Source organism: Dendrobium catenatum, unplaced genomic scaffold (assembly GCF_001605985.2).
Source record: "Dendrobium catenatum unplaced genomic scaffold, ASM160598v2 fragScaff_scaffold_501, whole genome shotgun sequence".
NCBI lineage: Eukaryota > Viridiplantae > Streptophyta > Magnoliopsida > Asparagales > Orchidaceae > Dendrobium > Dendrobium catenatum.
Genome location: NW_021318963.1, coordinates 858,136 through 872,469, shown reverse-complemented (window position 1 = coordinate 872,469; position 14,334 = coordinate 858,136). Strand labels below are relative to the sequence as shown.

At 34.1% G+C, this 14,334-nt stretch overlaps 1 protein-coding gene across 1 annotated transcript; it reads left to right on the top strand.

Moving 5' to 3' along the window:
- The first annotated feature begins 3,364 nt into the window (after positions 1–3,364).
- On the top strand, positions 3,365–7,331 carry LOC110094988 (heat stress transcription factor A-4b). Its single transcript, XM_020820350.2, has 2 exons — positions 3,365–4,021; positions 6,077–7,331. The coding sequence occupies exons 1-2, from the start codon at positions 3,806–3,808 to the stop codon at positions 7,178–7,180; spliced, it is 1,320 nt and encodes a 439-aa protein (XP_020676009.2). The 5' UTR covers positions 3,365–3,805; the 3' UTR covers positions 7,181–7,331.
- The last annotated feature ends 7,003 nt before the right edge of the window (positions 7,332–14,334 follow it).

The following is a 14,334-nucleotide window of genomic DNA, read 5'->3' as shown; positions in this document are numbered from 1 at the left end:
AAATTTTTGTACTAAAGAATTATTTTAAGAAACAGGAAGAAAACCGTTCCAAATGAAGCTCAAAACTTATGTGATAATATTCTTCAATATTTTAATTTTTTTTTAATGTGGCAGTTATTTTTTTGTTATTTTTATTATTTTTTTAAGAAATGGTATAGTTTGAGATTACCATTCAGAATATCTTTCTCTCGTCAATTGATGGTAGTATTGGACTTTCGCTTGACCATCGTCGGATAACCGTCTGGCCTTCGACCGCTGCCGGACTTCCACCCAGCCTTGACAGGCACCAGACTTCCACCCAGCCACCACTGAACTTTTGCCCGACCATCGTTGGACCATCGCCAGGTAGCTGACCGCCCCGGAATTTCAACCGGCAACCGACCGTCACCGCACTCCCACCCGACCATTGTCAGATCACCGCCTATTGGCCGAACTTCCACCACGAACAACATTAAACTTCCGCTCAATTCTCCAAACTATTGTAATCCCACCGTCTGTAAGTCAAGAGACGGATCAACCTTTACAATTCATTCAAATTTAATGGAATCTTTTCATCAAGGCGAGAACTCGTGATTTTCCCTCTTCGGGTTTACCACATTAAAAAGATCTTGTGTTTTACTCTCTCTGTCTCTCTCTCTCTCTCCTTATCACATGTTTGTTTGTTGGATATTCGTACATCGCTAAGATGAAAAATTCACTCATTATGTTGCCGCGAATATTCTAGCCTGCAATAGGGTGTTCCTTGGAAGTCACGTGCTATATGACCTAAATACAATGAAAAGTGTGTGCAACCTGCTGTATTGGCACTCAGGTGCAATGTAAATAAGCATGGGTTTCCACGTTATGTATAGATGCATGCAAAAAAAGTTAGTCCATGAAACTAGAATTAGAATATAAACTTGAAATAAATTACTATTGTTGACATATTGTTGGAATTAATATATACTATGATTCATAAGAAGATAAATATTTTATGTATTTAGGAAACTAAATGGGTTTGAAAAAAATTAAGGAGATTGATAGTTTATAATTTAAACTATAATAATCATATACAATTCGTACTAGAAATGATATACGTGTGATAATAAATAAACATTTAAAGAATAATATCATATAAATTAGTAAAATTAGAGATAGAATAATAACTTTAAAGATTGTCATTGATGTTAAGATTATTAAACATATTAACTTTTGCTCCTCAAGTATATTTGAGTATGTGTTAAAAAAAATAAGAATAACTTAGAATAATTAATACAACTGGTATCTTTTAAAGTTAAGAACTTTTATTGGAGGAGATTTAGGCTTCGTTTGGGACGGCTTTTTCATTGCTTTCTAAAACGGAGTTTTATTACAAAAATAAAAAATTTTATACAAAAACTCTGTTTTAGAAAGCAATAAAAAAGCCATCCCAAACGAAGCCTTAATTGAACATGTTGGTAGAGTGGTAGAACATTTAAAAAAAAAATTTATGGTGGCTATGAGTTTGAAACTACATATGAAAGTGGTAGGATCATTGTAGATTTAGTTATAACTTATGATTTTGTAACTTATGATTTATGTCCTAGAATGTCGGCCATTAAAGAGAAACATAAAATTAAGTTAAGTGTTGCAGAGATGAGGATGCTCAGGTGGATGAGTGACTTTATTCTTAGAGGTAGAATATAAAATGAGCATATATGTGAAAAAGGTTGGAGTAACTCTAGTGGTTGCTAAGATTAGACTCACTTTAGATGGTTTGCTTAAATATATATAAAACCCCGACCTTCCGATGACCCTGTTAGAATAACAGATGTATTAGATCTGAACTATATTAAGAAAGGTAGAGGTAAACCTAAAAAACTTGTTAGTATTAAAATAATATTTTTTTATTATGTATAAATAAGAATTTGACTCTTAATATGATAGATTATAGAAATAATATGTATTATATTAAGAAAGGTAGCAGTAGACCTAAAAATCTTTGTTTATATTAAAATATTCTTTTAATTATATTTAAATAAGAAATTGACTTTTAATATAATACAACAGAGAAAAAAAATTCATGTTGGTAGGATAAAGGCATGTGGTTCTTGTTGTTGTGTTAATTTCCTATTTTACATCTTAGATCTGAGAAGTAAAGATACAAATATTGAGATAGTCAAAGTGTGCATAGCAAAATATTATGTATAAATTGCTTTAAAGGGTGAACCATTACTCTAGGTTAGATCTCCAAACTATTTATGATTCTGATAAACTTGTTCGTCCAGAGAAAAATCAATTTTTTAGTATAAAATTTTTGTATTATAAAGCTGCTTTATAAAATAATAAAAAATCTATCGCAAGGTCTAAATATAATTAACAAAGTGTTTTAAGATGTATCAAAATACGCTCTTTGATAATATATCTAGTTTTACATTACATATCGGTTAGAATGACCTAATTTACGCTATCTGATGAAATTTTGAAAAAAAAAATAATTAATGGTCATGTATGTATGTTGAAGTCGTCAATGAATGAAGTTGGTATTGTTCCTCACGAGCGAAGAAACTTTGATGATGATGGTAGATGAAGAAAGCAGAAGTTGAAATGTTATGACATCTTACCTCTTAGAGCATCTCCAATCGAAAATCTCATTTTTCACTCCAAAATGCCGTGATTCATCTCCAATCGAACAACATTTTTCACCCTTTTGCATGTAACGGTCCCCTCTTCTTTCCCGCGGCAGATTCGGTAGAGAGGTAAAAATGACGGAGATGAACAGTGCAACGTCAATATTGATGTCCCACTGTTCACCCGCAGCTAAATAGCGAAAATTTTGCTGTTCGGCTGGAGCTGGCCAGGAACTTCATTCAAGCATTTGGAGTTCGGTTGAAGATGCCCTTATATGGTGGAATACGAGTATTGAATATGATATTTTAATCTGAAACAAAACTTTTAGTACGACCATAAAAGCAAATGAATATATCCAAATTCCAAAGTGTACATAGCTGAATGTCTTCCCTGTATTACAAAAATATGAGTATAACATGGTGATATTTTAGTCTAAGATATATTTAATATATATATATATATATAATATTTTAGAACATATAAACTCATATTTCTCAATTATAATGTCCAATTCTCATAAATAACTCTCTTCCTCTCAATTTTGAATGTTAAACTTTTATTGAGATAATTTTTTTTACTATTTTTTAAAATAATTTTTTATACATTTTTTTTTAAATTAGAATTTAGAAGCATAAATACTTCAATAAAAATTTTAAAAAGTTTAATAAATAAAAACTTTAAATTCACGTGGCGTTATCCGGGCCTTCTAACGTAAAGCACCCAATCCAATAATAAGAAGGGATTAAAAACTCTAATTCATGTGGCTGCTTCGAAATTCCACGTTACCTTCTGATTCTTCTTCTTCGTCTTCTCGGTCTTCTTCTCCCAGTAGTCAAAGAAAAAGCTCGGCTTTTCCTTCCAGCTTTCTAGAAATCCTGCTCTTCTGCGAAGTAGGGGAATGTTCTCGTTCAGAATATTTGTCAATGATGATATTTCTCTCACTGCTTCATCGTCGGGGAAAAAAATTGACAAAAAAATTGATATCGACGATAAAAACGCGCGGCTTTTCCTTCCCGCGTTTCGCTGATCCCTTATTCCCGAAGCTTCTTTTGTTTTTATTAGGGGTTTTACAGCACCTATAAAGCCGCCTAATAAATCTCAAGTTAAATGCCGAAAGATTTCAGAGGCAGCGGTGATTGATTTCCATTCGGTTGGAGTGGATACGATTGATTTATGTGGATAAGCTGGTGCAGATTTGGGAGCTCGATTTTAAGGAATGGAAGGTTCTCATGGAGGTTCGAGTTCTCCAGCTCCTTTTCTCACCAAGACTTATGACATGTTGGATGATCCATCTACGAATTCCATCGTTTCATGGAGCACATCAGGTTGCAGCTTCATCGTTTGGAATCCTTTGGATTTTGCTAGGGATTTGCTCCCCACATACTTTAAGCACAATAACTTCTCCAGTTTCATTCGGCAGCTGAACACCTATGTAAGTGCTTCGTTTTTTTGTCTGTTAATTCACGAACTCTTCAAGCACAGGAAAAGCTCTGTTTTTCAGTTGGTTAGCAGTTAAAATTAGCTACTTTGCATGATAATTCTTTGGAAAGCTATGAATTGAACTGCTTGCTTTTATTTAAATTAGGTCATTTAGCTCATTCTCCATGCTTTCTTACAGCGTTTCATTCTAAGAAAAAAAGATAAAAATAAAAAATAATGTTGTGTCTAAGCGGAGAAAATATATAATAATACCGAAAAAAAAATATCTTCACCAGTTTTTAACTCATAGTAATGCTTAAATATATAGTTGAGTCGATTCTTAAAGATGCTCCATGTATATTAGCTTGTTAAGCTCGTTGATGTAGACGACTACATGCCAGTTGATTATAGAAGGTTGCCTTTTACTTTTGTTTGTTTCACAAATGCTGTGCACTGGTGTGATTTGTTGCTTTACCTGTGTTATGTGGCTTAATTGTTGCAATCTTTCTTGCTTTTAATGAATTTGCGAGTTTTGTCATCCATTTGTTCAGTATATGATATCGTGTTGCAATGGCAGTTCTTATTTGTAAAGTCAAGAGTTCTAAAAACCCATTTCTTGTTATATAAGCTGAATGAGTAGAACACTATTTAGCTGACTGATACCTCTCCAATCCCCATCTTAACACTCTTTCCTTAGGTTCTCCAATAAATTAGCAACTAGCATTGGTCCATTTAAAGATTTTTTTTATAAAATTTGCTAACTCTTTTCTTTCTTATTAGAGAACAATTCAGCTCATTTAATGGAAATATGGTAAGCAGAAAGCACTGAATTTTCTTGGATAGATTCCTTGAGTTTTCTTGTTTGTAAAAGGTATAGATTTATTGGTTGCGATGTTTTGAATCCACATGTTTTTTTTTTTTACTTGGATAGATTCCTTCTTGGTCCATTTTTGGACTACAAGATGACCTTCATAGAGTGCAACTGAATTGAAGGAACTTGTTCTTCATAGCAATCATTTTTTGAACATGAACGTGGCAACATTTGTTAGGGCTTAATCCAAGATATGTAGTGGGGAAACTATATTTGCAAGATTATATTTTTTGAGATATATCAACGGCAAAATACTGCATCTTTAGTTAAGTACCTTTTTTTATTAATTTCTTGGGTTGTAGTTTGACACCAAACTATATTGGACATTAGATTTATGCTGGTTCTTGGAGCATGCATTTCTCCAACATTACCATCTCTTGCGACATGGAAACGACTAGTTTATGATGCTTACATAGTTGATTAGAAAATATACTTTACTAGGTAAGGATCGATGATATCGAGCGAAGAAGAGAAGTCCAGGGAGAAATGGAATAATGCAAATTCAATAATAAGACTATTCGTTCTTGGTTTTCCCTTTACAATAAGTTTACACTTGGACCACTTGGATTTGGGTGTTCCAGTCACTTTTGTTTGGTTGTTTCTCTTCTACCTGTTTTTTTTTTCAAGGTCGCATAGTGTTCTAAAGGGGCCCAAAGTCATTCTTATATTCTTACGAGAGGAATTTATAGGCTTGCATATTGCTACTGGACATGAAAATGTCAATTAACAGAGCGTTTGGATGATTCTTTCAATAATTACTTTAGCTACTTAACCTTTCTGTTTTTACTAGACTGGAAAAAAGGCAGAGTTGTGCTTACTTATTGTTAACTATGAAGGAATAGGGGGAAGTGGCCATTTAGTGAAAAATAAGCCTTTCACTTTCAACCCCTTATTGTACCTTTTGCAGCCATTCTATTCCTCTTTAATTTATAGATTCTGTTATTTTGTAGAATTTTTTTTTCTTTGGTTGCTTAGTCAATGTCCATGTGTTATATTTGTAACCCTTGGCATAAATGAATGGAGGATTCTCAAAGCTCAGTTTAATTATCTGAGCTAAGGTGAGTGATGAAGATGACTTTGAATGCTCATGTCATTGGTTTTTTATTTCATATGTATATATATATATACTCCTAGAATTTGCATTTTTCTATTATTAACAACTTTAATAATTTATATTTTATTCTCTGAACTTTTCAGGGCTTCAGAAAAATAGATCCCGAACGATGGGAATTTGCAAATGACGAATTTATAAGAGGGCAAAAACATCTCTTAAAAAATATTCACAGACGCAAGCCGGTACATAGCCATTCAACACCTCCCCTGGGAACCAATTTTTCCATGCCACTAGCAGAATCAGAAAGACAGGATCTTAAGGATGAGATTGGGAGGCTGGAGCATGATAAAAGCACTCTAATTATAGAGCTTCAGAAGCACACACAGAATCAGCAGGGCATGGATCTACAGATGAAGGATTTAGAGGAAAGATTGCAAGTCATGGCGTTTCGACAAAGAAATCTCGTCTCTTTCCTGGACCAAGTTATACAGAGGCCTGGGTTTCTCTCTACTCTCATCCAGCAATCTGATATCCACACCAAGAAGAGAAGATTGCCCAAGCATGATTATTTAATGGATGAAAAGAATAATTCTTTCCTTGGTTTGACCAGGGAGAGGCTTGATGGTTCATTCACCTCTTTATTGGACATTGAACCATTTGAAAAGATGGAATCTTCCTTAAATTCCTTAGAAACTTTCTTTCAAGAAGTAGGACAGGCTTCGGGTGAAGATGCGTTCTTCGAGGAGCGACCGCCTTGCTTAACTTCTGCTGTTGCTGCTACAGATATGCATGCTTCTTCAGGAGAAACTGATATTGATAGGCATTCAGGTCCATCTTCAAGTTGTCCTGAAGACATCAATTTATATCCAGATTCTCCTAGTCAAGCACAAAGCCCAATCATTCCTGTAGTAGATTTTCCTTCACTTCAAACTGGTATGAAGGGCAAGGTGTCTGATATCGATATGAACGCCGAGCCTGCAGCTCATTCAAGAGATCAAGGGATTGAGATTCCGGCTACTACAATGGCTTCAGGAGTTAATGATACATTCTGGGAGCAGTTCCTTACTGAGAATCCTTGTTACTCTGATGCACAGGAATCCCAATCAGAAAAAAGTGATGTAGATGATGGTAGAAGAGCTGAGGAAACCATGAAAGAGCAAGGAAGTTCATGGTGGAATAGGAAGAGTGTTGATAATTTAACAGAAAGAATGGGGAATCTTTCCTCAACTGAGAGAACTGATAGCTGAGTTATGCTGTTTTGCTGTGAAATATGTTCATTATAAGATAGGAAAGTGTAGTTGCTCTTTTTTGATGTTTTTGCTTGCAAATTTTGGTGGTCGACAGATCTGTATTTGTATGTTAACTTACAGTAGAATGTCATTTTAGCCTTTTTACTAATGAAGTAGAAATGCTTTTGTGTTGTTTACTGCTTTGTGCTTCATTAATGGTGTGCTTGTGGGACGAGATGGGAGATCATATTCTGAAACAAGGGAGAATTCTTTTTAGGGTAAATCTTCTAGCATAACATTGTTAGCTTTAAGGTTTTTTCTAGTCGTAAGGAGAAATTATTCTGTGCGGAATCCGGACTGGAAGAATCATTCGGATATGTGAGTGTACATACTGTGTACAAATTTGTACAAAGTGTGTATCAAATTTTTATACTTACTGTGTACACAGTGTATCACTAACAGTTGTACGATTCTTCTCGTTTGGACTCTGCACAGAATAATTTTTGCAATCGAAGGGTTGCTCCTACGGTTATAGATGCTTGCATAAAGGTCCACCAAGCAAAATGTTGTAGAAATATAATCCCGTTTTGGATGTAGAAAATGATCACATGATAAAAAGCTGTCATTCCTCATTTAGAAAAATATAAGGGATTTTTGGAATCCTTTTTTATTTAATTGATTGTGATTTTCATATGTATATGTATATATATTAGTGCCTAAACAAGAACAACTCACACCATATTTTTATTTTATATCAAAAATATAAATAAAATAAATATAAAAATTAAAAATAGAAAGTGATCTTAAAGATCATTTAGATTTTATTTTATTTTATTTATAATATAAAGCTTCTCTCTAGCATTTTTTTAAAGAGTTATTTAATCTACTATAATTTTACAATCACTGTTATGAAAAGCTGAAACTGTCCCAAACAGATCCATAATAATGAAGTGCAATAGAACATACATCTAAGTAAATTAAGATACTTGAATTGGACTTCTGTGGCCTACCTTATTGGAGACTTTTGTTTGTTTTAGATTTTATGAAATTTATTTGTTTGGATAGGTTCATAAGCAAACCATTATTAATGTTATTCATTTGGAGGATAAAGTTCCTATTCTTGTTGAAGATATTAATCAAATATCCAAAGAGCACAATAAGGAAAATTTCTCCAGTCAACGATGTAGCTAGAGAGAGAGAAGAACATTCATGGCAGAAAAAGAAAACAGTAGAACTGAAAGATATAAAAAAAATGAAGCAATCACACAGGTTGTCTTGATTTGTTAGTTGGGAGTTTTAACTATCAATCAAGAGGTCTTAGGATTGAGACTTACTTATATAATGTGTGTGTAAATTTGACTTAATTGACACAAATGTAAAAAAAAAAAAAAAAGGGTCAGTAAGCTTTGATTAAGGGTGCAAATGAGTCAAGTTGAGCTTGAGCCAGGGGGTGTTTGAGTTAAGCTCAACTATCAAATACCAAGCTCGAGCTCGAGCTCGAACTCGAGTCAATCTCAAAATCCAAGCTCGAGCTCGACTCGTCTTCATGTCGAGCGGCTCGTCGAGCTGCGCTGTCAAGCTCTGTCCCTCACCGTTGCGTCCGTCGTTTGGAGGTCCGTCGTAGTCCCGAGCCCGTCCGTCCGTCGTAGTCCCGACCTCCACCGTCTAGATCCATTTTCCCGAGTTCGTCTGTTGTTGTCCTGAGCGTAACAGTCAACATTCTGAGCTCGTAGTCGCATCCTCCGTTGTCATCCCGAGCTCGTCCGCCGTCGAGTGCTCAGTCGTTTAGGAATTTGGATTTCTCGCTCGTGAGCTCCATCATTTTGGATTTCCCAATCCCTAGCTCCGTCTCTTTGGAACTCATGCTCTCGATCTCCGTCTTCGAGCTACTCGACGAGCTGACGAGTCAAGCGGAGGCCTGTTCGAGCTCAAGCTCGACAAACCGTCGAGCTCGAAATCGTGTTCGAGCTCGGCTCGCAAGCTCGATAAGCTCGACTACTCGAGCCTGGTACTGAGTCGAGTCCGAGCCAGCTCGCTAGTCAGCTTGAATCATTTGCAACCATAGCTTGGATTCTGGAAACAATAATTATTCTATTTTTCTTTCTTCATTTTTGGTACTAGTTGTTCTATTAGTTAGTGTACTGCTTTGTTAATCTCTGATCTGTGAGAAACTAAGGCTGATTCCCTTAAGTTTTCTGGCTTAAAAAACTATTATTCTTAAATCTTTTCATTTAACTGAAGGAAAATTTATTTTTTTTAAGGAAAATTCTGAGAGATAGAGCTTTGTTGGTTTTTTTGAGATATGTGGGACATAATCTCTTTATATGTTGCATATGGTTATGTTTCAGTATGGTTTGTGATTAATGCTTCTCAATTAAGACTTAATTAAATACTCATTTGCCTTAGTCCTAAAAAGATAGGTATATTATTATTAAGGGCTGTATTTTTCAAATTTTAATGGAAGTTCTTACCATGCAAATAACCCATAAAATGAAGGTTTATATAAGTTGTATTAGGGATGTCAATTTTGAGCCACGGAACGGGTTCAGGTCGAACCCAAAAATGACCCGGCACTATTCGGGTCAACCCGTCTCGTTTTTACAAATGGGTCTATTTTCGGGACCCGAACCCGACCTAACCCCCCCCCGACATGACAATGCCGACAGCAGCTTCGCGACAGCGGTGTCCGGCGGCAGCGAGACGCTACAGCGACCAGCATGGCAGCGGGACAGATTGACCCCTGTGTTGGGTTCGAGTCGGATTTTCCGTTGACACCCCTAGTATCACGACCCAAAAACCGACCGGGACAGATCCCGCTCGCATCGGGCCGCGACACAACTATTGAAAATCCAGGATCTAGCTTTGGAATTTGCTTCAGACTTTCTTCCAAATATTAAATAGACAAAAAAATACATAGCTACTATAAACATCCAAATACAGAACAGTTCATCTATCTTTTTCTTTCATCAAAACAATCATATACATATACAGTACATGGCTTACAGAAAGAAAGAGCAGAACGGAACAGATAAGCCATGACTGCACAAAAATCAAAAGTACAAAATACCTAATCTCAGATTAGACACAGAACTTCTAGTGCAAGACTTCCTTCCCTTTCCCAGAACCTTAAAACCACGTAGAAAATAAGGATAAGCTAACAGCTCAGCAAGACATCACTCACCAATCAAAATCATCAGAAATTCACATCAGAAAATAGCCGTACGGAAATTGTAGAACAGACTGAACAGATACTTGATCAACAGAAATCAATCAACTGATACAAAAAATTGAAGTCATGTCGAATCGGAGTTCAGAACAGATATCCATATCGAATCGGAGTTCAGAACAAATATCATAAAGCTTTCAAGTCACAGAACAGACAGAATCGTACGGAATAACCAGAATCGTACAAAAATCAGATAAAATCATATTCATATCAGATGATTCTAATCAGATAATTCATAAAACAGATCAGATAAGTCACAGAACATATTATCAGATATCAAACATCATATTTCAGATAACATATCACATATCAGATTCACAGATCCTTATAGAATCTCTACGGATTCTGGCCCCTTATGCCTCCCTTCCCTGACACTTACAGAATCTCGACGGATTCTGGCCCCTTATGTCTCCCTTCCCTGACACTTACAGAATCTAAACGGATTTTGACCCCTTCTGTCTCCCTTTGTGCTTATAGCACCAGAACAGAACTTATTTTCAGATTTCAGATTTTAGATTTCCTTGACACTTACAAAATCTCAAAGGATCCTGACCCCTTATAACTTCCTTTTGATAGCATACAAACACTTCAATTCATTCAAGGAATCAATTCAGAAAAATCAGAATTCGTACGAAATTTCAGCGGCATAACTGCATTATACGGAATTTATATAAAATTCATAGATTTGAAAATTTACCAAATTATCATAGAATATCCACAACAACATTATAAGACTTTCATTGTACTGAAGTAACATTTTTCAACATCCCGGTAATTCACAGTTTAATTAAAACGCCGCATAATCCAAAATATCCGTTAAAAATCTTCCAGAAAATACTCAAAATGTGCACAATTACCATTTCAGAAACATACCAAAAGTTTCGCGATAAAACATTTATCAGTGCAAAATAAAATCAATTATTCGCAAACGGAAATAAAATCTAAAACAGAAAATGCGTCAAAAATCTCGTTTCTGAAAATTGAGAAAGGCGGAATGTGCCTTACCTCGAGTCGGTCAACTTTTCCAACTACGGCGACTGACAAAAACGAGTCGAAGTCGAACAAAAATTCACTTTTCTTCTTTTCCCTTCGTTTTTCTTTCTCCTGGGCTTTCTCTCTCTTCAAAAACGACACCATTTAGATATTTATTAAGCAGGATCGTCCAGGACGATGCCCAGATCGTCCCGGGACGAATTCCTCTGGACACGGATCGTACAGATGAAATTAATTCAAATTTATTTCGTCCCTGAGCGAAACTCTCGGGTTCAGTTCGTCCCGACCCTTCCAGGTTCGTACAGACGAAAATGACAGATTCTTCACAATTTTCTTCAGTTCGTACAGACGGTTCATCCCGTACTAATAGCACAAAAAAAAAAAAAATTCAAACATAAGGGTTTCACACCTAGGTTGTGTGAACTTTGTGAAATTATAGATTTAATGAATGAAGTATTCGTAAATATGTGTGTGAATTAGTGTGCTGGTTATGTCGAGGACTTAGAAACTCTAATATAAGAGATAATTTAGAGTGCGAATATATCCCTTATGATTCAGTGAAATAACGAGTATTTCTAGAACTCCTTAGTTAACTTGGTAGTTTGATTTGTGCAAATGACAAATTTAAGATATTTGGCTAAGAAGATTACTAACTAATTTGTGTATTTCGTGAAGTTCTAAGAATCTCATAACTATATCTTGTGATATATAGTATGATTTCATTAACAATTGATAAGAAGTTATAACTTTCTTGAGTTAGGCCCTATTTATATCATCATAGAATGGCGACCTAGTCATTTTGTTGGATGAGTTTAAGATAATTATAATTTCTAAGTTAATTACAATTTTCTTATTTGCTATAAAGCACCTCATATTGGCAATATTATTAGCATAATCTAATTTTTAGTGTAAATCACTTGATTTGTATGTTGGTTAGAGCATCAATATGAAACTTATAGCTTGTTTAAGGATTCTATAATTCTAGTTAGGCATGATTATCCTCTTCTATGAAACCTAAAGGGTTAAGTCATAACTCTTATTGTGTGAAGACAATGTATATGAGTAGATTATATGCTTTTACATTATCGAAAAGCCATATTCTATTAATTTGATGGACATCAAATAAATAATACTTCAAGATAACATATTTCATATAAACATATGTGATGAGGACATAAGATTTCGACACGTGTACCATCGCCGGAGACGCAGATCGACGGCTACGATCCAAAGCCTCTATTTCTGATTTATTTGCATTTTTATTTATGCTTGTATTTCTTTTCCTAGTTTGCCCCTGTGGGCATTGAGTCACTTATGTAGCCCTGAGGGCATTTGTGTCATTTCAGTTTATTTTATTTTGACCCACTTATAAGAGGCCTCATGTCATGTAAGAATTGATTAGTTGATGAATGAAAATTTTCTCTTATTTTTCTCTTTGTGAGTGTCAAACTTCTCTAGATATTTTAAATGTGAGGCTTTATTATCATGGCTATTTGTATTATTTAGATTTCTTTGGTTATTCTTTTAGAAAGTTCTTGTAATCTCCAAGTGTAATCAAATGCTATGACTTAATTTTTCATGACATCTTCTTAAATCTCTACTTGAGTACGCTAGACTTTATTGCTAGTATGCAAATTTAATAACTTTTATTAATCTCTTGATTTGCAATTCTTGTATTCACTTTGTATCACATCAATATGGCTAATGTGACCAAGATGAAATATACTGAAATTGGATTTCTTAGTAAAGAAATTGCACATAGCTTAGATATTTCATTAAAATTTATTTGGATACATTGCTTAAGCTATGATAAATATTTTACCAATTGATAACTTATCAACTTAATGATTTGACTATCGAAAAATCATGATGCTTGCAAGTGATTATGTTAAGCAATCTAAACCTTAAAACCTTATAATACTAAGAAAGATAATGAAGTGAAGAGAACTAAAATTGACTTAAAAAATAGCCATTCATTGTGCCCATCTTCTTTTTTTTCTTAGAATTCCTACAAAAAATGCAAACTTACATACTCATTAAGTATTTCTTTTGGGGTGAAAACATAAAAAGAGCACACTCTAAGTGCAAGAAAATTTGTAACATTTCATTTAGTAAAAGATAGATTCATACTTGATTTTAGAAAAAGGTATGTAGAATGATAATAAGTAAATAAAAAATCCATGAAAAGGTGGGCAGTAACCAATACTTGTAAATTGGAGAGAAATAAAAGTTTGTGAATTTTAAAGGCTCTTTATAATCAAAATGTTCAAAGGTTTTATATGAGATCTCTAAGATAATAAACATAAAACCTCCAGCATATACACATATAATGAAAATAACAAAAAGGACAACAGATTTACATTAAAAAATACATCAACAATGAACAATTATAATATTTAGCCCTTGATATTCTACAATCCACAATTAAACATAGGCTTCATTTGGGATGACTTTTTTACTGTTTTTTAAAATAATTTTTTTATACAAAATTAAAAATTTTGTACTAAAAAATTATTTTAAGAAGCAGTAAGAAGCCGTCCCAAATAAAGTCATAATTTCACCAAAATTTAAAAAATACATCAACAATGAACAATTATAATATTTAGCCCTTGATATTCTACAATCCACAATTAAACATAGGCTTCATTTGGGATGACTTTTTTACTGTTTTTTAAAATAATTTTTTTATACAAAATTAAAAATTTTGTACTAAAAAATTATTTTAAGAAGCAGTAAGAAGCCGTCCCAAATAAAGTCATAATTTCTCCAACATAAATCTGTCCATTTAACCTCACAATAAGATTCAATATTCCACAAAAGTCCATCCATTTCATGTTGACATCATTGTCCTTATCAAAATTTTAAACAACTGATTCAAAATTCTTCAATCAAGAAGCATGCCTTATTATTATTATTATTATTATTATTATTATTATTATTTTCTTGTAGAAAT

What these genes read in the sequence shown, in the direction of transcription:
- LOC110094988 (XM_020820350.2), top strand. Translation starts at nt 3,806, where the DNA reads ATGGAAGGTTCTCATGGAGGTTCGAGTTCTCCAGCTCCTTTTCTCACC. An exon ending in TTCGGCAGCTGAACACCTAT is followed by an intron (nt 4,022 to 6,076) that starts GTAAGTGCTTCG and finishes TGAACTTTTCAG; the next exon opens with GGCTTCAGAAAAATAGATCC.